The 24,478-nt window shown below is 35.9% G+C and overlaps 1 protein-coding gene across 1 annotated transcript; it reads left to right on the forward strand.

Annotated features, from left to right (window-relative positions):
* The first annotated feature begins 1,583 nt into the window (after positions 1-1,583).
* LOC140230974 (L-threonine 3-dehydrogenase-like) lies at positions 1,584-24,260 on the forward strand. The gene is made up of 7 exons (XM_072311118.1): positions 1,584-1,777; positions 5,043-5,205; positions 9,697-9,906; positions 14,901-15,033; positions 17,803-17,852; positions 21,032-21,176; positions 24,045-24,260. Exons 1-7 carry the CDS (start codon positions 1,584-1,586, stop codon positions 24,224-24,226), a joined length of 1,077 nt encoding a protein of 358 aa, XP_072167219.1. The 3' UTR covers positions 24,227-24,260.
* The last annotated feature ends 218 nt before the right edge of the window (positions 24,261-24,478 follow it).

Genomic DNA, 24,478 nt, shown 5'->3' on the forward strand with positions numbered 1-24,478 from the left:
TTTTTAATTCAATTTTTTTTTTTAAAGTCATTTGTCGTTGAAAAACAAATCCATCAAGAAAACCTTGTAATTGAAAGAGAAGTTGGCAACCAAAATGCCTTCCTTGGGATCATTAATGAGTTTCATCATTGCCTGTTTTGAGCTGATACAGTGTTGTCATGAATGCAAATAATAAGTACAGTTATTACTTAAAACAAAATTCCAGCATTCAGCAAATCATGGTGGGTATATTGAGTAGTGGCAATTTAAATGTTTATGGCTGGCTATCTGGGCTCATTCTCTACATTCCCAATATATTTCATATTCCCTCCATTAGAAATGTGTGTGTGTGTGTGTGTGTTGTATGTGTTTCTGTGTGTACATTGTATGTGTATGAATAGGAGCTATACCGGTAATATTCAAAGTAACAAAAAAAACAAACAAACTAACTATTCCTTGCTTGTGTGGTGATTTTTACTTTGAAAAAAAAAACGTTCCCAAGGAAATAAGGAAAAGAGGGGAAAAATCCGAAAAATCCTATATTGGCGAGATAACTGGCCTGGACACAAGAAATAACCATTTCGTCTGTTGAGAATGAGAAGGGCTTTGGTCTTGAACACTGGGTTTTGTGGCAACTTAACGCCCTTATCATTCTCAACCGACGATTTGTAGACAAAACTAAAAGATAAAAAATAACAGAAACTTCAGTTCACTTTTTAGATACGTGTATTATGGTATATACAGTATTATATCACAATATGACAACCCAAGTTTCACCTTGTGACAATCCTATGCAATTAAAGTATCATTCACATAATGTCTGCACTTTTATCTCGCTTTCAAACTCTTGTGGTAATACAGTTTGTAGCTGGTGTTTGAAAAAATTAAAGCAATTGAAAACACAAGAGGGATGATCTATCATCCTGTCATTCAGTATCACATGAGTAAGGAGATCAAACGTGCTGCGATTACCAAAATGCTTCTTTTTTTCACATCAAAGTCATAATTATTCAGTTTTCTGTCTTTTAAGTTTCGCAATGAGGTATTCCATCAAACGTGATGCCCGTGTGTAATACAGTACGTGGGGGCATGGCTGCACCTCAAGCAACTTCGTGTAGCCTCAACAAAAATTTCTAATAATTTGTTGAAAGTACATAACCATAAAGGCTAAGGACTTTAATGCAAATGGTTCTTTGCAAAACTAAGTGTATACAAACTCTTTGTTTTTTACTTGATTTAAGCGGGAATGTGATTGTCATTAGAACATGAATAGAATTCGTCACGATACAACGCACAGATACCTACTTGCATTGAGGCTAGCTCAACGCAACAGTTGGATCTTCATTGGTCCCACCTTCACTTCCTCCTAGCTTCCAGTCTCTTCCCGTGTCGACTGCCAGGCAAGTCGCAGTCACGATACACAACCACCAGCAACCAGCTGTTTGACAAACTGCATGCAGCGCACTATGAGGATTGCCCCCGGGGAGGTTAGGGCAGTGTGAGCGGTTATGAGCCGTACATGTATACCAGTGGACACCAGCGGAGCATCAAGACAGTTTTTTCCCGTTTTGTTTTTTCAAAATCTGTGATCTTCAGCCATGTCGATGAAAAAGGAAGGGGAGCCACTCTGCCATAGGTTGGTTTTTGTTGGAGCTGACAGGAGCCCTTCACTTCTAGCTGAAACAATTCACATTCCAGAACTGAAAGATGGTGAAATCCTTGCCAAGGTTCGTCTCGCTACGATCTGTTCATCGGACTTACACACGATACTTGGGCGTCGGTGTTCGCTCATACCGAGGTAAGGACAGACAGGTATTGTTACAAAACTGCAGGCATTTGAACACTTTTAAGTGATCGATATCTTTCGAAAGTAGGCACACAAACAAACCAGAATTAAAGAATGGTAAATGAAAATCTGGAGTAGTTTAGTTTCTCTCATCTCCATATGTAGAAGGGTCACTAGGTGAGGTTGTTGGTATGGGTATTCCATTGAATATGATAAAACTTTTATCTGTTGTATTTCATTTGCACTTTAAGATAGACATGCTGAAAGATGAGCACACGAATGTAGAACATAAACTATTAACTGACTGTAAATGAACAGAAATTTGCTGCAATTCAAGATCAAGTCCGCTTGTTGTCTTTAATTTCTATATTTTATAAAGTTCTGAATTTTAAAGCCATATAGGCCCTACCTGTAAATATTTACATCAGTACCCTCTGCTCGGGTGCTCCCATACAAAAAGCAGTTGTACACATTGCCCAACCAGAAGCCATGCGTGACACTGATTCTGTACTGTAAACGGTGACAGGGCTGTGCATAGTTATTATTCACAATGATGTGGAATACTATCGGTGTATGCAGCATTTTATACAACTACGATTTTATGCTTCACAACCCTCAATACATACATGTATGTGCCCTGTTCCTGAACATTGCAGATACACTTCGAGTGAAAAAAAAAAAACATAGTAATTAAACAAACTTGATCTGTTTTCATGGTTGTTATTCTCAGAATTCTGCATGCTCCACTGTACAAATTATCAGAAGTTTTTTTTTTATCATCTATTTGTTTAGTTATAATTATATATATTTCTTTCTTTCTTTTTTCTTTCTTATTTTCTATATTTATTTATTTATTTATTCATTCATTTGTTCATTTATTCATTTATTTATCTGTGAATTTATTTATTTATTTTATGAAGGATAAGAACCAGATTTGAAGTGGTTCATATGTTAATTCTCAGCATACTTTTAGTATCATGTCTGTTGCAATTGAGATTTATACACTGGATACGTGTATGGTACAATATGTTTATTGAAAGGGAAATTTTTTAAGGCATTTGTGGTCACACTGATACTAATCTCTTTCCTGAGCATTCATGCATTCCAAGCATATTTCCATGTAACTGTAAGAAAAGAATTACCCTGACTTGAAACCCAGTTAAACCAACTGATTCATGAATTCAGGCATATGTCACCCAGCAAGTACCTTGTGTTCAGATACAGAATCCCTGAATGGTTGGTTACAATGTAAGGCACTTTTAAAGACATAATTTACCATTTGCAGATGAAACAAAAACCCAGCATTAGTGCTTTTAAATAGTTCTAAAATGTGAGTTAGGGATAGAAACAACCACTGTAAAAATTTGAATCCTTGTAATCGATATTAAAGGGGATGGCCAGTGATGATTGTTCCAGTCCTTTTGGGATTCATTTAAGAGTACCATATCTATTGTTGTGTGAAAATCATTTGCTTCAGAATGGTCTCATATTCAAGTAATGTGCAGTTCAGTGTTTTCAGGTTAGCATGCCTGTACATCAGTGTCGGGGTGATCATTAACGGCCCATTAACAATCGCCCCGACATTGTACACAACAATAGATATTAATGTACTCTTAAATGAATCCCACAAGGATTGGAACAATCATCCCCCAGCATTCCCACTGATTCCCACTGATCAGTTACTAGCCATCCCCTTTATATTAAATGCTCACAGTGTATTTGATTCTCATATTATGATGTGATATGGCTCAAATGTGTGTGTATACGTCAACAAAAATTGATTAAAGTCTTCATGGTTACAGTTCTTTAGATGGTCCCACTTCAAATTTCTTTGTGAAGTACTTTGGGTATGATATGGAAAATTACCTAGCTGAACTAAAAATGACAGAGTTTGAGACTAAAATCGTCAGCTATTAAAAAAAAAAAAACACACACACACAGTTGCGATAATAATGCTTTCATTGATAGAGCAGAATACCGGTAGCGTAGAAGCATGACATTCAGCAAGATAATTTTTCGAGTGGTGAAATTCTTGATTGAGAATCACATTGATGGAAAGAGAACCTGCAAGGTTACCTCTGAGTGCAGTGGCAAATCAGGTTAAAATACCACCAGCACATTTTCGTGGAGTAGTATGGAGTAAAACTACTGCATATAATAAGCTTTTCTTTTTCTTTTCTTTTATTCCCCTTTGGCTGAGTGGATATAAAGCTGAAAATAGACTGTTGTTACGATGTGTGACTGAGAAAAAAGAAACTTCTCCTTTTTTCATATTTTCATGATTTACATCTTGTACATTTAATTATCAAGTGTAGGCCTATTTAACTGATTTGTGGGGTTTTTTTCTCCGTGAGTGATTAGATTTCTGTTATGATGTTAGACTGAGAAAAAAAGTGTGCTTTTTTTAATAAAAATATATATTCATGATTTACTCCTTGCTCATTTAATTATCAAACTGTACTGATATTTGGTATCGACCGAAACCACTGCATAAAATGAAATGTGTTTTTTTTTTTCCCATGAGTGAATCAAGCTGACATACATTATGATGCAAGACTGAGAAAAAAGGCCCTCCTTTTTAAATATTTTCATGATTTACATCTTTTTTATTTAATTATCAAGTGTATTTTGCTGATTTTTAAAAGTTAATTAGGCATAGAATAACTAATTTAGAAGATTGATAATACAGTATTAAATTAGTAAGTTTTATAGCACATGTTCTGCCCTTTCAAAAATTTTCAGAAGTGCTGTAAATTTAAAGAAGTAATGCCAATGTATAACTAATTTGATTAACTTTACATTGCTCTAGGGCATCTGGAGCGTGATGTACCCTCATTCAGTGATTCTGGAATCTCCTTCATTCATTTAAATGTTTCAGAAAACAAGCGTTTTTGAAATTGTACTTTGATTTAAAAATTTAAAGGAATCCCAATGAAAGTGATTCATGTGAGTCTGATTATGAAGTAGAGGAGAATCTCAAAGATTTTAGACTTTCAAAGACCATAACTTATCTTTTGTTGCACAGAAAACATGTCCATGCACTTGTCCCAAACAAGGATAGATGAGCTACTAAGTGTTAAATGCACAGAACTCTTAGCTTGTGGTTGCTGTGAATAGATTGATGAAGTGTGCATAAAATTTTAATAATCACCTTTATACCATGTGTTTGATACTTAACATCTATTTGAACATGCTTCAAACAAATTAACATTGTGTACCAAATGTATTTTCAGCCTGATGGGAAATTTCTCCTTCTTCTGACCTTTTCTAATAATAGCGCCCTCGGTCACGAGGCTGTACTGGAGGTGCTAGCGCACAAACGTGGACGAGAGTCTGGACTGGAAGTTGGTCAGCGGATCACCTTCAGCGTGGCTGACGTGTGCGCCAACTGTGATCGCTGCAGAGTGGGGCTACCACAGAAGTGCCGAAACCTCTTCAAGGTGCAGTTACTGTAAATGCAGAAATTTTTGTGGTACATTACTTTTCATGTATTTTCGTTCTACTTCTGGCTGGCACAAATTCCAAAACCCGCAAAAATGTTTTCACACTTTCCTCTGCACATTGTGAATGGGCTGACAATTTGTGCAGGGCGAATTCTACAACTCAATTTTCAGCAACAAGAAAAAGCCTTCAAGCTGCTCAGCAAAAACAAAAACAAAAACAAATTTAAAAAAATCAATGACACAAAAATATCAATGTTTACGGTAGTCATTAGGAATTATACTGCAGTATCCAAGTATACACTCATTGAGCCTCTGTTCAAAATCAATACAAAGCTTGATCAATAGTAGCAGTTTCTATGGTGGCAACTAAGCAACAGTCAGTCAGCTGTGAGCAATAAAGTTGTTATTGTAGTGACTGCCATTATAGTTGAGTAGCAGTGATTGCCAGTAGCATAAATGATATGGACCCCAATACTTAAAGGTCCTGTTTACCTTTGGGAACAGTGATTTTAAGAAATTTCACGATATGACATTTAATGCGTATGTGTAGGTCAGTACTACTACAAAACATCCTATCATATAAGATTTTCGTGGTAAAGCCTAAAATATATGATAACTATATTTTTCTAAATAAACCGTAACTGTAGACGGTTTAGTCTGGAAGCATTTTTATTATAACTATTGTTCACATTTTGTATATTTAACAATACTAAACATCGAATTTATCAATTCAAATTTTTACAGTGGTTGTTTCTATCCCTAACTCACATTTTCATCTGCAAATGGTAAATTATGCCTTTAATCAATGGAAAATTCACTTCAAAAAGAAATTAACATTAAGTTACCCTTGATATAGAATCTTTCATTAAAAGTTTAGCAAAATCATTAGACAGATCACTTGGTAAGAATATTATAACTGTTCCAATACAAGGACATCAACTCATACATAAATTGACATCAGAAAATGTCTTAATCATATACTGTAAAATTGATCTCATAATAGCATTCTTAGTCAGTTGAAAACCAGAAGGGTGTAAGTACCCGTACTGTCCAGAGTTTGTGGAGTTACACCCTTTTCGTTTCCACTTGATCATGTGTTCATCATTTGTTTAAAAAGAAATTAACTTTATAATTGCGTAGATTTGAGTGCATAGAGACATATACAACTATGTGTCATGCACTATATAAGCAATGTAAATTATTATTATTATTATTATTATTATCATTATTATCAAATTTATTATCATTAGGAGTAGTATTATTATTATCATCATCATTGGTACTAGTCAACGAAAGGAGTGATCAGTTTTTTATGGAAGGGGGTCACAGTCTTCTGAGTGACCAAGGCACTCTTTGTAGTGATAGAAGGATGATTTTAGAGATGTTACATGCACTCTTTCTTTCTGTTTGTTTGATCACCCCTAAATTCCATTTGTCCATTATTGCACTCCTGGTCCCGCATGTTTATGAAAACATCTCTCTTGTAGTGAACATTTCTTCAGCAAGTACTCTAAAGTACAGCAGTGGACAGCAAGCTCCGAGTGTGTGTCAAGTACCACTGGTAGGCCATTTAAAGTACTGGAGACATACAGTACAGAAACATGATGTGTGATGTACGTTATGGCAGTTTTTGGAAATGCCTGCCATTTGTAACAAAACATTCCTGGGGTGCACAAGGTTCTGTCCACAAGGAAAATATTAAATGAATAAGTGAAGCATTCCTTCAGATGAAGGAAAAAGGGCAAAGGGGTTTTTATGCCTCCGCCACGAAGTGGTGCCGGAGGCATTATGTTTTTGGGTTGTCCGTCCGTCCGTCCTTCCGTCCGTCCGTAATGAATTTTGTGGACAAGGTAACTATCAAAACCTGTTGAGGTATCCTAATGAAACTTGGCATGTATGTGTATTAGGGGGTGAAGTTGTGCCTATCAACTTTTGGGTGCACATGCTCAAGGTCAAAGGTCAAAACGTCAAGGTCAAATACATAGAATTTCACTATTTTCACCATATCTATGCAATGCCTGAAGATATTTTCTTGAAACTTAGTGTATACATGTATTACCCAATTAAGATTCTCTGGTGAAAGTTTGGGTCATGAGGTCAAAGGTCAAAGGTCAGAAGGTCAAGTAAAAACATTAAAACCTCTTTTTTTTTTCTCCGTACCTTGGAAAATTGTCCAAGGTATCTTCATGGAACACTTTATATACATGTACTGACTGGCAGTGATTATCTAGAGAATGTAGGGTTCATGGGGTTAAAGGTCAAGTGCAACACTTCAAAATTTTACTATTTCCCTCATGTTTATGCAATGCCAGCAAGATTAATTTTTTTTTACACTTGGTGTATGCATGTGTAACCTAATAGAAATTCTCTGAATGTTTTTTTCTTTTTCTTTTTTTTTTTGCCTCAAAGGTCAAAAGGTCAAAGATCAAGTGAAAGTGCTGAACTAACTTTTTCCTCCATATCTCGGAAGTGGCTGAAGTAATCTTGAAACTTACTACATATTTATGCATGTTCTACCTGAAAGTGATTATCTTATGAATTTTAGGGTCAAAGGCCAGATGAAAATGGTAACAATTTACTATTCAATACAGAAATTGCACTTTTTCTCCATACCAGTACCTTGAAAATTACTCAATGCATAAATGTATGAATGGGTCAAAGTCAAGTTAAAGTCCTTAAATCCCCAAATACATGCTCTCCTATTCATCCAATTAAACCTAGATCAAGGAAGGTGAACATTCAACACATTTGTGACAAACTTGTCATTTTAATATTTTGCCAATTTTGTGAAAATGTAATCACACATTGTCCACATGTACTATCTAGACCTATTAGAATCATGCATTATGGCAGAGGCATACCACTCGCCATAGCGACATTTCTAGTTTTTTTTTTAATCTGTGTCACACAACTGTAGCTTTAAAAAGAATTCTTTGCAAAATTGCATGAATATGCCCTTGAATAGGAAAATAACAACACAATGTGACACCACCCTCCCCCCCCCCCAGAAAACAGTACATTTCTGACAGATTTGCCATAGCAAAGAACAATTTCATTTCACTGTACTGTGTCATGCAATTCTGAAAATTCTTAAAACATTAGTATCAATGAACATTTGTCATGTCAAGTAGGGTATTGAAAATCATTACAAATTTTAGTAACTGGAATTGCAATTTTGCTTTCAAAGACATAGGTGGACATGTCTTTTGTAGTAATTCTTTTTTTTATCACTCACATTACAACCATGTTTTGATCTTGACTTTCTCATTGATTTTAAAGATTTTCTGCTTATACATTTCAAGACATTGAATATGCCACAGATATGCTTACATGAACGTAATGTTTCTGATGTTTGCTATGTGAAAGAAAAAAACCTAACAACTGAAACTATAACAGGCAAGATGCCTTTAGCTTCAGTCCAGGTATTGCTGAAATGTCAACCGTAGTAATTGGAATGTCCATGTGCGTCAAATTCAATAGCTGTTTATTTCATCATCACCATGGCAACTAGGGCTTAGGTCTCGAATTGGTCTCTCTGGCAATCATCTTTAACACTTGGGAATGTGGTTGTGAGAAATTAATGAGAAATTGATCTAAATTATGACATCTAGCTGAGAATGAAAAACTGAAAACGATACATTTATCAATGAAATGTTTTAAAACTCTTGTAACTAGCAATTTGTTAAACCCTCAAGGCTAAAACATTGTTCTCAGAAATGCTTGGGAATTAATCTTCCACCATTTGGGATTTGCTTGCAATACATCAAAAGGATCTACCAAGAAACTTAACGAACTGACACAAATTGCCAGGGTGATGAGTTGATTTGGAGTATTTTGAGATCAAAAGTGTAGAATGATTTTGATCGTTGTACACGACTTTTACTCCAGAATAGATCTCCTGTTCAGCTTTGTGAGACTGTAGAATGTTAGGGATACTGATAATTGATCGTGGCATGCGATTCACTCTACTTTGGGGGATCACTGTGGTCCAATTTGTCGATTATTGACAGTCAATTCTGAAAACTTATTAGCAACCAAGATCCGGTAAGTTCTTAGACTGTGGACTTCTGGTGAACCTTTTTTTGGCTAATTATTCACATTTTTGTCATTACCCAACTGAAATTTTGTTATTGCAGCATTTTTCCACACATTTCTTACACATTTAACATACATTTCAGAGCAAAAATCAACAGTTCTGCAGCCATACGAGAACTATATTTTTGCTTTGTAAAAGTTTTTTTGTTTTGTTTTTCCACAGGGTAATTTTCATATCACTTGTATCTTTCCTAACCAATCAGTCCTTGTTTCTCTCTCTACAGCATGGATTTTTTAACACCATTGACACATTTTGAACATGATGTATGTTAACTGATGCTTTAGTTATAAAGTTGAATAATAATGACAAAATGGTTAAATTTATCAAAGTTCTGTTTAAAGAACTCACTCCATCAAATCCTGCTGATGTTGTTTTGTTTCATCCTTTTCCAGTATGGCCACAGCCAAATAACAAGTGAGAGACCACTGAGTGGTTGCTATGCAACGCACATCATCCTGCATCCCGGAACCAACGTGTACTCCATCCCTGACCATGTGTCCGACAAGATGGCTGCCCCTATCAACTGTTCCCTGGCAACCATGGTCAATGCCATTCTCTCATTTTCTCACCAGGATGCAGATAAGAAAGCTGTTCTCCTCCAGGTAGTATAAACAGTGAATTACTGTAAAGTTTTAAACTTTCATGGTGTCGAAATTTGTGTGGATTTCGTGCGCGGCATGAAGCTTGCATGAAAATCAAAGCACCCAAAATGTTTTGCTTGTGTATGTAGTATTATTTCATATCTTTGATTCCACAGATTTAAAAGCATATCTAATTCATCTTGCCTAGTGAAAAATTTACCATATTTAACAATGATGTGAATAACCAGGAGTAGACCCAAAGCACATAGTCACCCCATGCTCAAGTTGACTCTTTCGAAAACAGAGTGAAATCAAGCAATGGAATGGTGGAAGCTCATCAAAATTGACATGAAATATTGTGTTTTTAAAGTTTTTTAATTTCAACAGAACAGTGATATAGATCACATCCTTAATTTCAGCAAAACAGTGATATAGATCACATCCACATGCAAATAAGATGACATGATGATGTCATTGTTCACAGCTGTCCCAGCTGGTTGTTTTATACAAAAACAGTGTAAACTGTGTTTTTGCTGAATAAGTGATTGGTAACCACAACCCCTTCAGCCCCACAGATTGCATCGCTAGCCAGATATTGCTGCAGTACAACAATAGTTAGGATGCAAGAGATGCAAGATTTTCCTTATGAATTATATTCAAATGTGGACATTTGATGAAAATTTGTGAGCTGGTCATCAGAAGAGATTTGTGAGATCCCCTTGAGCCTAATTTGCATAATGAATTATGTATACATGACAGTTTAACTCCTCTTTCAGGAAAAACTTCAAACTCACCCACCCGTTCTCATTTCATAACTGTAGCTATACATTCTCTTTCTTGATTTTCTCTTGCTATTGTTGTTGTCAACTCAAATATGGAGTGCTGTCGTCATTTAGCTTCCATAGACACAAAAATGAATGGTGCTGCATGCACACGTGCATGCTAAAACTATTACATGTTATCTCAAAAACTCCCTGTACTCTGACACCAGCAGTATGCAGTCTGTCATATGGCATGTACAAGGTGAGTGCAAGAGAGTGTCTTAATTTGGTCGTGCTAAATGTGTTTACCTGGGAGTAATATCTTGAGCTAACATTTGATGTGTGTGTGTGTGTTTGTGTATACTAAATCTGGGATGTTTACCGCAATACCATGCAGGATAGTCCCTTGTTTTCTGTCCGCTGAAGAACCTTGATATGATCAAGCCTCACTCTTGGACGAGATGCAATGAATCTCCTTGTATTTCCAGCATTATTTAGAAAGGTTCTACAGGTTGACATCAGTAGGCACACTTTATAGAAGTACAATTATCATGCAAAATAGAATGACAAGTTGTCAAACATCAGATCAAACCTGTATGTTTCGGATGGAAGTGTTCAAATAGGTTATGCAGAGCAGCGGGCTGAGAGGGGAAAGATTCTATCAATCAAAATCAGTTTGAATCCTCACTAGATCATCAGACCCATTTGAATCTACTGTTACTATACAAGTTTTGTAGCCACAGGTTCTACATAATTATAGGTATTGTTTTTTTATTGTATAAAGTATGTAATATGTATTATAATTATTTTGTTGCTATTACTGTATATGCCATATATTTTGCGAGTCTACATTTTTGCAAATCGGGAATTTCTGACGATTTTGCGAGTGGTTAAATTCGCGATCATGGAGTCCTGTACTGAACGGAGAAATGTACATCCGTGTACGTCACATCCAGGGCCAATATTTTTGCCTGTCTTTTATTTTGCGAATAGCACCTGACTCGCGAAAATAAAAACCTCGCGAAATATTCGGCGTATGCTCTTTTGATGTTTTATTGTCCATGCAGGGCCTCTACAAATAACAGTATTCAACTCACCGATGGAACCACTCAATTAAAACATCACTAATAGATAAATAATATATAAATAAATAAATAAATGAATAAATAAATAAATAAGTGACGCTTGTAACCTAGCATGTAAATTGCAACCTTAATCCATGAAAATTACATCATTTGTTGCAAAATTTGTGAAAAGAAGTAATGATAGAAGTACATGTAAAGATCTGGAGTGGAAGCAATAGAATAACTGGAAAGTAAATGGTTGATGAACACAACCCATCATCACCAAGCATGTTGAAAATGAGTTGAGATGGTACACCAGAACTGTACATCAATTTCCTGCAACACATTCATCTCTAATGAGTTTCCCAGTCAGTCCCAGTAATTGATGCCGGTAGTCACTGGATGCATTGCCCTAAAAAGGTGTATCATGTTAAGTGCAATATAATGAATGGCAATCAGTGCTAGGTAGTGATTTGCAATTCATTTGATCCTTGCAACGTAGCAGTGACATTGATTGCTATATTTCACATCTACTACTCAGAAATTATTGCAATTTCACATCCACTATTCAGAAGGGAGAACAGGGTGGTCAAGCATGGAGAGATTTAATAGATATTAGATTAGTTTTAGTCACCAGTTTTAGTTTGTATGTGATGCTTTCATCAACCCTTCAACTGCAGAGTAAGGAGTAACTCTTACCATCACAAATGCACGCAGAACACACTAGCATATTCATTATACACTTGCACATTTTTTTTAACACATTTTTTTTTTTTTACATACACATACACACACATGCACACACATGCACACACACACACACACACAAACACACACACACAAACACACACACACAAACACACACACACTTTTTTGTGTTTTTCTGTAATCTAAATTTCATGGAGCTTCTCTCTTTGCAAATACAATCATACACAGGGGAAATGCTCCATCATATCCGGCTTGATAATTTGATATGAATCGCGTGATTGATAAATGTATATATTTCCTTGCAATGTGTCTGAAACACATCCAATTTTAGCAATGATATGGTGACTGTGGGAGTTTAAGTTTCCCTAGTGTTTAACTCTTTTTTAACCCGTTGAGGATGAGTCACAAGTACATGTATACTCGGGCAAGGGTCTATGGGAAATCTGTTTTGTAGCAAAATCAGCCCGTTCTCAACAGGTTAATGCAAAAGGAGGACATTGTGCACTGAATAATTATATCAACAGGATAAAGGAAAACAAAACACATTATCAATAAAAATTGGGGTTTTCTTTCAGTATTTCAGAAAAATAAACACGTTTCAGTACTTACTTTGAAATTATAAATTAAATCCCCTATCACACTTCCTTTCCCCTACCATTCTCTATAAACCTCAATGCCCCTTTTTTACTTCAGTAATATGCTGCACCAGTCATTGCATCACTGTTTATTAACTGCAGCTCAATTGAAAAATTAAAGACATGCATATGAAATGTGTGCAAACTACCTGTATTCTGCTGCTTAATACTTTCCTTCCAGGGTGCTGGAAATGGCACCAAATGTTGTTAGAAAGAAAGCCTTCAAAGTTCTTTCTTGATACATGAAAAGAATTTAATCATTTTATTAGAAATGGAAGAAAACAGACCAGTGCAGAAATGAGTGGATTCTGTGCTCTTTTCTTCTCTAATCTTTTATTGACTGGAAATTCTTCATGCGAGATGTAAGCAACATCACGCTTTTTCGGTTCTTTGATCGTGGGTTGACTTGTCAGACACAATGCTGGAGCTGGCATTAGATTACCTGTGAGGCTTTATGTGAGTGACATGTCTCGCGTGAGACTGGAGCCTTGCATGTGTGTGTGTGTGTGTGTGTGTGTGTGTCAAATATTTGTCATACATTTTAGTGGAGGAATTTGATACTTGGATAAACAAGAGAAAAATAAATTTGTTCTGACTGGCATTATACTGCAGAAGTGCTGGTATCAGAATTAATTGTAGAGGACCAGAAAACATTGTGTAACCAAAAAAAAAAAAAAAAAAAAAAAAAGAAAGAAAGAAATGCTTCCACCTAGGTTTGTGCTATGTAATATTACATATCTGCACACAAAACTACAAGTAAAATTTGTCAAGAATTCATTTGCATGGGAACAATCCCATTTAAGTCACTTCAGTCTTTAAGATTAGAGAGACACACTGAGTGTTTGCACACAGAGTAATGTTTAACAAACTTGAGCTGGATGAGGAAATAGTATGTGGTAGTACAGCTAACAAGATATTGGATATGAGATGTAATATCAGTATTGCATGCGTGTGTGCCTAACATGGAGAAGTTTGTGTGGGAATGTATGCCAAAATATTTGCTCTCACTGAAAACTGTCATGTAATTGCAAAATGTTTATTAAAACATTTGTGTTGTATGGGACAAATGGTATAAAACTTTTGACAGTTTTAATGTCCATCAAAGCATTTGGGATCTTTGTCTTGAATTGATTCTTTTCTTTTTTCAGAGTAGTCATCACGTTGTGTATAAGAAATTGATGTGAAGACATAATTCTCAAGATTTTTCTTTTTGTGAGGATTTTGAATTTCTCTGTTCTTGGATGTTTGAAAACAAAAGGCCATTGACATTTTTTATACAAATTTCATTTAAAATGATTTATGTTTATCGCAAGAAGCAGCGACATTTGACATTTCATGTTATTGACATACAAACAGGATTTCTTTACCACTATTTACTCTACAATCATGTATGAAAGTGAAGTATGACGAGTTGCCTAATGGACATCACTTTGATATACGCTTCTGTGTGACTGATCCTATAGTCATAACATTTGTGGTGCGTCTGTGATTTCACTTCAATCTCCTGTGCTGTTTTCTTCTTATTTCATCAGTTTGCTTCCATATGTACCTTTTTCCTGTCAAAAATTCTCACCTGTGTGATATTTCATAATTGATTTTTTTTCTTTTTTGTGTGGTGTCATGATTCACTTCTTAATGCCCTTGCTTAGAGGGGCAGGGGGGCTTGCAAATTGTATATGATCTATTTTGCAATTGCTGTTCTCGTACCATAAGCCATATGTCTGGCAGAAATTGGATCTGTTTGGTTTTTGTTGTTGTTGTTATTGTTGTTGTTGTTGTTGTTGTTGTTGTTTTTATAAGTATTGTGATCTTTGTTGACGGTATTGCTGTCTTGTTGCAACCTACAGGGGGCAGGTCTTCTTGGTGTGTATGGCTGTGCATTCCTTCACAACACAGGCTTTAGGAAGGTGTTCGTCAGCGATGTCGATGAACACAGATTGAGATCAATACCATCATTCGGTGGCATTCCGGTCATTGCAGGTAGTCTCTTTGTTTCTTTATGTTTGTTTCTAGTTTTACATAGGTGGGGGGGGGGGGAGGGGGCAGGAGGGAACATACACAATATGTCATTAAATTGACAGTTCAGAAGGTTGGCTCAATATTTCAGCCATAAGTTGTGATTTGCATTATGATAGGACAGATTTCCTTTTTCACCATGCATGATATTCCTTAATTTTGGGGGTAATTCATCAAGCAGAGCTGGTAAGTTGGCAGAATTTCATAACGATCAAGAGATTTAATGTTTTTAGATGTTTTGGGCACTATGTGTGCATTCATCATGTTCTATGATCTTGTCACTGATATTATCAGTCGAAGAAGCAGTTGTTTTATTATATGACAGCATCTGAACCTACATACAGTTTAAGTATAGCATTAAAATTTACATCTGAATGACTGAGAAATATGTGTATGATGGTTAAAAAATGTATTTTCAAAACATTTTCAATTGGTCAGTATTCAGTGTCTATTGTGTGTGTTTCTGGACCTGTTTGTTCATGATGATAAGAAATGAGTTCATGAGTTGAATAACCATAATGTTGAATTATTTGCATTTTTACAGAAATCTGCCCGTGGTCAGAGATCATAATATGGGTACTTTGCCTATTCATTGACTTGAAACTGTAATGCTTGTATAATTTTGCAGCAAAACTCAGTCATTCCTGTCTACACAAAAACAGATGGAAGGGATAGATAGAGCATACAATTAAATACTGGTGCATCACAAGAAATGGATAGTATCTTTTAAAATCATTTTTGTTCTACTTTACCGTGTGCTGTTACCATTCAAGCACTTCAGCGTCTGGCAAGTAATTACTCTGCCACCTGACCTGATGTCCATTCATTCCAGCACACAGGAAGAAGTGATGCAGGCTGATGGGTTGCCGTAGCAACCGGAGGCAGCACAAGCACACAGACACAAAAATTGGCATTGATATCATGGTTCCTGCTTGCAAATCATTGGAGCATGCTGTCTTAGTATTGCCATCTACCCAGTGATTGTATAACAGGCAGGATCTGCAATATCAGAGGAGTGCTGGAAATATATTGGAAATGTCAAAGTTTGTCAATTTCAGCCTTCATAATCTTTCCGTTAGGTTCCTTTAAATTTGATTTCTCTCCAGTGAAATTCATGTATAATATATTAATATTAAAAAAAAAATGATCATGTTGCATACAGTGGAAGCCATATATCAAAACCATTGTGTACAGCTGATATATTATGCAGACTCATGTTAGCAGTTCGAACAATATGCTTTAAAAATGCATGGATGATTTCAATTATGATTTGAAGTAAAACAAACAAACTAATAAAGAAATATGAAAGATGATAAAAAATATCCCCCAAAGCACATACAATGTCCATCAAATGCCCATTCCCAACCCCAGTTTCTCCCACCCCACAAAAAGAAAGAAAAAGAAAAAGAATATCAGGCAGCATGGTAACAAATGTGTAAGTAACAGTTCCATGAGATCAACTATTCTGTATTTGATGGACAGATACACACTACTTCCATATTTTGTAGACATACTAACCATGCAACTTGTATGTTAGAGTAAGAGTGTACTCCAATATTTTTCCCCCTTGAAGGTCAGTGATAAATGGAGTTGTAGTTGTAGCACAGAACCAGGAATTGTACGCCCCTTGCATGAACGGCACATTATTGTTCCTTGTCAAAATGAATGGGGGAGAGACTGGGAGAAGGGACAGGAATGGTGAATGAAGAAAGAAAGAAAGAAAGAAAGAAAGACAGACAGACAGACAGAAAGAAAGAAGGAGAATCATTTATCATGTAAAGGGAAAGTAATCATGGTTGCACTGAAGAATTTGGGCAACGGATTTGAAATGAACTTATTATTTCCATTCTATGAAACCCACAAGTTAATATGTGTATGCAAGAAGCTGATGGTACTCAATTCTTTGAGGAATTTTATAATCTTAGAATATAGTCCAGAAACCAGCTTCCATGCTGGTATTTAAATGAGACAAGACGTTCAACATGAATGCTTTCACGCAGGAGGTGTATCTGTTTGTTCAGATGATTGACACATTCAGTGGCAGATTCAGGAGGGAGCGCACCAGGCGCACGCCCCCTTTAATTTTTGTTTAAAACAAAAAAAAATGGGGGGGGGGGTGCTGCGCCCCCTTTACTATTGTAAAGGTGCCACCTGTTTATGAAATTCCTGGATCCGCCCCTGATACTCACTTGGAACCAAGATAATTAGGCTTACTTAAAAGCTGTCAAAAATAATTTTGATCAGACACCGCAGGGGTTCAAATTACAGCAATTTCGTTGTTCATATGTCGGCACAATAATGTGTAATTCTTATTTATCAGTCCTCTATTTAATAAGCATTAAAGCCCTTATCTATGGAAAACATTTGCTTGAATGTAGTATGCAGAATTAAGATGAATCTGACTATGCAAGAGAGAGAGAGAGAGAGAGAGAGATGGAGAAATTGGGTGAAATATAAAACAAATCAATTTCACATGTTATCAGAGGAAAAAATTCCACACTAGAGATGGTGGTAAAAAATATGTGTTCAAAGGCAACATATTGAAACTCAAGGTAATCTGCAGATGGAAACCTCTTTGTACTAGCCAAGAATAGACGGTGATCAAGGGTAAGGTTCTATTCAGTTGTAAATGTCAAATTGGATTTCTTCTTCTTCTTTTTTTACCATTAAACTGTATCCTGTCAATGATGCAAGAGCGGCTCATCGTAGAAATCTATTTCCCTTTCACTGCAGGGGGTGAGTCTGCCTTATTCAAGGAGAATGAACTGGATATCGTCATTGAGGTGAGAGAATGCTTCGAATAGTGACATCAGTGTGATGCTAGCCACACCTGCAAAACTTGACCTTTTCAAAATTGATATGACAGTCTCAGACAGTGAGGATTTTTTTTTTCCTTTCAGTGTAGCCACATGTGATCAACACCGCGTATACACCGGTCCTTTATCTTTTTCACTCAAATAAACTTGCATCAGTAAAACTGTGCATGCCTGACTGAGCTGGAGAACTCCCCATTCTGTTGCTGTAGAACGGATTATTCCTTTGAATTAATGCTCTGGGTGTGGTTTTAATCATACTGAAACTGTCATTCTTGGAAAAAAAGGGAGGTAGAAAATAATGTTTATTTTCAGTGAGGAAACTGGTCATATAATCTTGTTCAGATAAGACTAGCATGATGGAAGCTACAATTACAAAAATATGAAAGGAGTATGTGCTGTTAAAAAGGAAGTGCTAGCTTGGATTTTGTTGTTGTTTTGTTGTTATTGAAGGCAAATATAATCATATTTCATCTATACCAGGAATAATATATATATATATATATATATATATATATATATATATATATATATATATATATATATATATATATATATATATATATATATATATATATATATATATATATTCAGTGCGAAAAGAAGAGCAATCGTGGACGTAGCTAGGGTCAACGTGCGTGTTTATTGCCGAGCTTTCGGTCCCGTTAGGACCTTCATCAGGGCTGTAACGATACAAAAATGACTCACTCGTATGGCTACACTAATAAATATATATATATATACTAATTTAAATCTAACTGGCGTGAGTCTATAATTATGTAATCAATCAATCCGTAATTATATAACAGACTCCAATGATAATATACATAATCAATTGCATTGTATATTATCATTGGATTCTGTTATATAATTACGGATTGATTGATTACATAGTTATTATAGACTCACGCCAGTTAGATTTAAATTAGTATATATATATATATATATATATATATATATATATATATATATATACTAATTTAAATCTAACTGGCGTGAGTCTATAATAACTATGTTTTATATATATATATATATATAAATATATATATATATATACTAATTTAAATCTAACTGGCGTGAGTCTATAATAACTATGTTATATATATATATATATATATATATATATATATATATATATATATATTTATTTATTAGTGTAGCCATACGAGTGAGTCATTTTTGTATCGTTACAGCCCTGATGAAGGTCCTAACGGGACCGAAAGCTCGGCAATAAACACGCACGTTGACCCTAGCTACGTCCACGATTGCTCTTCTTTTCGCACTGAATATAAATAATGAAGGAGCTACACTGGTGCTGTAAATGGTCGAGACCCCTTCTCGCAGTCTATATATATATATATATATATATATATATATATATATATATATACATATAATTGTTACTGCATAATTTTCTTGGATAAACCTCTCCACCATGCAAGCATGTATGATGTGGTACTTCCTTTATATAACTCTGTGCTTTTAGTTGAAAAGCAAGTGCATGGTGCAGATTTTTTTTTTTATCACGTTTGCCAACTCTACCCCTTGCTTTTTAGCATGCGTGAGTGAAACAAAGAAATTTAGTTCAATGATTAATTTTTGGATATGGCTTGAAATTTATGATAGTCACATTAGTCAGCAGTACACCAGTTTAAATCTGCTGCCATTTATCTTGTATGTATGAAATAAGCTTCATAAAAAAATTCTAAGTTTTCAAAAATTAGGCTGTTAAATTGTTGTAGCTAGGACATCTTTCTTCTCTTTCTGCCACCATAAAAGTGTCTGTAATTTATTGCAAGGCACTTTGCATTCAGCCAGATATATGTTTCCCATAATAACCTATACAGCATTTCTTTTGCAAGAATTTGTATTTCACTTTGAAAGCATTGAGAGGGCAAGATCAGTATTTGACTTCCAGCTTAAGGTAGAATGCCAGATTGGACTTTGATTTTTGTTTTGTTAAAGAGAGCAGTATTTCAATGGGAGAGGTGTATGTCATTAATGCAAAAGCTTGTAATAGCAGAAAGATGAAAAAGTGGACCCATTAGATCTGAATGTATATATGAAACATTTTCGGTCCAGATCAGAGATGTTAATCAGAGTAGAAATATGGAACACAAGTTAATGTCACTCTTGTCATTATCATTGTCAGTCAGAAGTGAAAATGAGTAACATGACTGTGAATTGCTATTGTCTGGTGACAGAGTATTGTGACGACACAATACTCTGTTGATGATTTGAACAGATGTGTAGTCAGCCAGAAGTACAAATGTAACACAGTTAAAATCAATCCCCATGTAGTGTTTGTATCAAAACCCCAATGCACATTTAACATCAAAATCCCTTCCCACTCTCTGGTGTAAAAAATTATGTCTCTGCAAACAAATTATGATGCAATTACTGTTAAGAGTGCTGTCATATATATATTTTTTTCTCCTTCACTTCCCCCTCTTGTGATATGCCTTAGGATATGTAATGGCACTCTCCAGTACCAGTACAATTTTTTGAACCTTCATCGTGATTGATCAGTAGGCTTCATAATCAGAGCTTTGCTTTTTTCTCTTTTTGTTTTTGTTTTTCACTGATTTTTTTGTCAAAGTGATAGTAATTTAAATGTTCAAACTAAAAATTGCATAGTTCTTTTTTTTTATTGTGTCCACAAAGTAGATTTACTTGATCACTTGCCTTCTCAGTATTCCCAAGATTTTACATAAGGAATGTTTGAGAATCACTGAACAGACTTGAAATCAGTATCAAATAACTGAAACTTCCGCGTTTCTCTTTCCCTTTTCAATGTAAAAGAAGAAGAAAAAGTAATGTTGAATAAGCATATCATCATGAAGCTGAACATGACATACTGGTGGCATACCTCTGCAGATAAAATTCATCTATGAAATTCCCTGCTATTACTTTTTGTTTTCTTTTATTTTCTTTCCTTGGCTTTTTGTTTTGTCTCTGTCTTTTTCTTTTCTATTATATTTCTCCCTCTTGCTCCTCTTTTCCCTCCTAAATTTTCTTCTTACCCTTCTATTTCTCTATCTTCTTCCTCCTCCTCCTCCTCCTCTTCTTCCTCCTCCTCCTCCTCCTCTTCTTCCTCCTCCTCCTCCTTCTCCTCTTCCTCTTCCTTTTCACCTTCCTTCCATATCTAGGTGTGTGGTGTAAGTGGTATTATCCAGTCCGGTATCCAGCTCCTCAAACCTGGAGGAACCTACGTCCTCGTTGGTCTGGTTCATCCCGATTCCTACATGAACATAACAGCTGAGAGCATCATCAGAAAATGCCTCACCATCAAAGGTATTAAAGGCATCATGTAGTTTTGGTCGAGACCTTTCTTCAGGTTTCCAAAATTTTTTGGTGAGATAATGTGAAACCTCTTATGAAATATGAAAGAGCATATAGTTTCAAGAGGAATTCAACGTTAATTTGATGAAAATTGGTTTTGAAGTGGCCAAGATATGACCCACCTTTTATTAGGATTGCTTTGTTTTACTTTGTTTTTGGATATGTGATTTTCATCACATAAAATTTGAATTCCTCTTAGAATGGTATGCTTTGTACTATTTCATAAGTGGCTTCTTGGTATCTCGCAAAAAATTAAAAGCCCAATCCTCATCTTCACCAATACTATACCATCCCTTTAACCTCTTCCATTTACCAAAACTTCAGATTTTTTTTTTTTTAAAGGACATTGATTCAATTCAAGTAGTTGAGATGTAAAAGGGCTATAGTTCAATTCAAACAGTGAGGATGTAAACAAGCTGTAGATCAAGTAAAGCAGGTCAAATGCTATGGGGGTTTTAGTTCAGACAATGTGCAAAAGGGCTTTAGATCAACTAAGACAATTGAGAAGCAAGAGGACTTTAGTTGAATTGAGTTGTGTAAGTGCTTTACTTCAAGTGAAGCAGTTGAGAACCATAGGGGCTTTAGTTTAATTGAAATGTTAAAGTGCTATAGTTCAATGCAGCTGTTGAGATGCATATGCCTTCACTTTAACTGAAGTGGTTGGAATGCAAACAGGTCTCTACTTTTGATAGTTGAAGCAGTTGAGATGCAAAAGGCCTTCAAGGCCACTGAAGCATGATATGATCTGAGAGCCCTTGTGGATGTCAAATTATACTGAAGACGGGGGAAAGAAATCTGATCAAATGGCTCTATGGAGAAATAAAGTCAAAGAGCAGCCATGCACAAAATGTGGCAATGGACTAATGATTAAAAAATGTACCGAGTATTTAATTCTGGTTGAATGGCAGCACAAATCATTCATTTGCTGATTTGATTGCACTACTCCACGAGTCTTATGATAAACGAATCATTCCATTAAGTAGTCAATAGACCAGAAAAAATATTTCATTGCACTGGAAAACATGTAAAAATATCACTCCATGTCGATATGATCAACAAGCTGGGTTTCTCTGTTTCAGATACTTCCCTCAAGTGCATTTGAGAAGTAAATTTCTTGCTTGCCTGTGACAGACTGGTGTGAGAGAGAAGTGAAACCAAACCGAAAGAGTGCATTGCGTTTTGCATTAGACTGTTATAAGGGCTTGCACACTTTGAAGGAAGCACTCATGTGTAAAATGTTTTGTAGCTATTAACATCATGACAATCAAGTAGATTTTTGAAGGTGTAAATGTAAACTTTAATCACCTTCCTCCCGAACGCTTTTCTCATATCGCATTTCATATTATGGTAGTCGGCAGATGTTTTGCAATCCAGTTTCTGCATGATTCTGGGTGCTCATTTGTAGCTTGAATAGTGTGACCCCAAACACATGAATGAGAATATGGATCGTAGCTCAAAACTTTTATTCACTTCAGCCATGTACACATCCCTATGTGTCACCCTGTTGAACTTTGCATGATTGATTGACAGATGATTATTATTTTTTTTTTTTTTTTTTTAGATAGATGTTGTATGGAATACATGCATCATAATCTGTCAACATTTGACTTGGCAAGGAGACTCATTTCTGTACATGAACACTCTGAGACTCAAAAAAAAAAAGATGTTCAGAAGAAAATGAGTTATCTAAACTAACGGGACAAATAATCTGGACCGTAGTGTTTCCCCATTGCAATGTATGGATGTGAGATACAAGAAGTTGAATGCCCTGGAAATATGGTGTTACGGCAGAATGCTTAGAATGTAATGGAAAGCACACAAGCCAATCGATTCGGTACTAAAGAAGATTGGATCAGGTCTAGTCTTGCATAAGGGAATGTAGCATCCACTTTTGGACACATCATGAGAAGAAATTTTATGGAAGAGACTCTTACTTCGTCCTTTCTGTACCAGTGAGTCAATATACAAATGATGCACAGGACAGAGTGGATCAGTGATAATTGGATGCACGAGTTTAACTTTGGAACTGTTTAAACCCAGGAGCGCAGCGAGTTGGTTTTAGACTGTTCCAAAGTTAAACGAGAGCATCCAATTCTCACTGATCCACGAAATAGGCGTGTGCATCATTTGTGTTATAAAATGGGCCCGTAAATTCATGAAATACAACCATTTTCCCCATCATGCGTCCGGTACACCTACAACACTGTACAAGACTTGAGCAGTGCGTTCGGTGTTTACCAGATGCATGGCCATGCGTTCGGATTTTACCGGACGCATGGCTCAATGTGGATCAGTAAAAATCAATGCATGACAATTGACCAATCAGATTGCAGAGATTCTAAAGCCCATTTTATAAATTGCACATATTTCTTACACAAACCTATGGAAAGGGAAATAATGTGGTATGCAGAGGGTTAAAGAAAAGTGAAAGGCAAAGGTAGGTAAGGGAGACCAAGTACACAGGACTCATTTGCTCAGCTGTATCCTGTTAGGCAACAGACAGCAAAGGCTGGTGTTGATTCAGTGATCCATGTCTAAACAGCATATTTGTGCCAACTGAAATGGTGGTGATGAGTTAACTGTAAGTGTGAGAGCCCTCTGTAAAACATTAAAGAGATCATGTGGTGAAGATGCTTGCCACTGAGGTTAAGGCTCTTTAAAACCATTCTTCAGGAATTTCTGTTGTGTGTGTGTGTGTGTGTGTGTGTGTGTGTGTGTGTGCGTTTTCTCATGCCATTGGCACTATGATTTTGAATAGAGTGCTAACCATCTATATTAATTTTTGTGTGTGTATGTGTCAACCTTCTGAACTTATGGCAGGTATCCATAACTATGCACCAGAGCACCTCCAGAGGGCGGTAGAGTTCATGTCAGCCGTCGGGAGGAAGTACCCCTTTGAACAGCTGATAGGAGCCGTCTACCCTTTGGCCGAGTTTGAGACTGCCTTTGAGAAAGCGAAGACAGGGAAGTTCAGACGTGTCGCGATGGAGAATACCACTTAGCAATCTAAGAACAATCTGCAAGTGTTCAGTTCTAATGTGCAAATCTTTCTTTGCACGCCTTTCTACGTTCTACGAATCGTTATCCTAAGATATTTAATGACTTTAATTTTTTTTTTAAATGCTTGTGCCAAAAATTTTATGACCTGACAGTATCACATCATATTGTTGTGATGAGAAAAGTTTCCCTTAGTCTTCTTTCAATATTGTAGTGATTATGGAACAGTCCAGTTGCAGCAAAATTTGTAACTATGA

The sequence above is a fragment of the Diadema setosum genome, chromosome 7 (assembly GCF_964275005.1).
Source record: "Diadema setosum chromosome 7, eeDiaSeto1, whole genome shotgun sequence".
Classification (NCBI taxonomy): domain Eukaryota; kingdom Metazoa; phylum Echinodermata; class Echinoidea; order Diadematoida; family Diadematidae; genus Diadema; species Diadema setosum.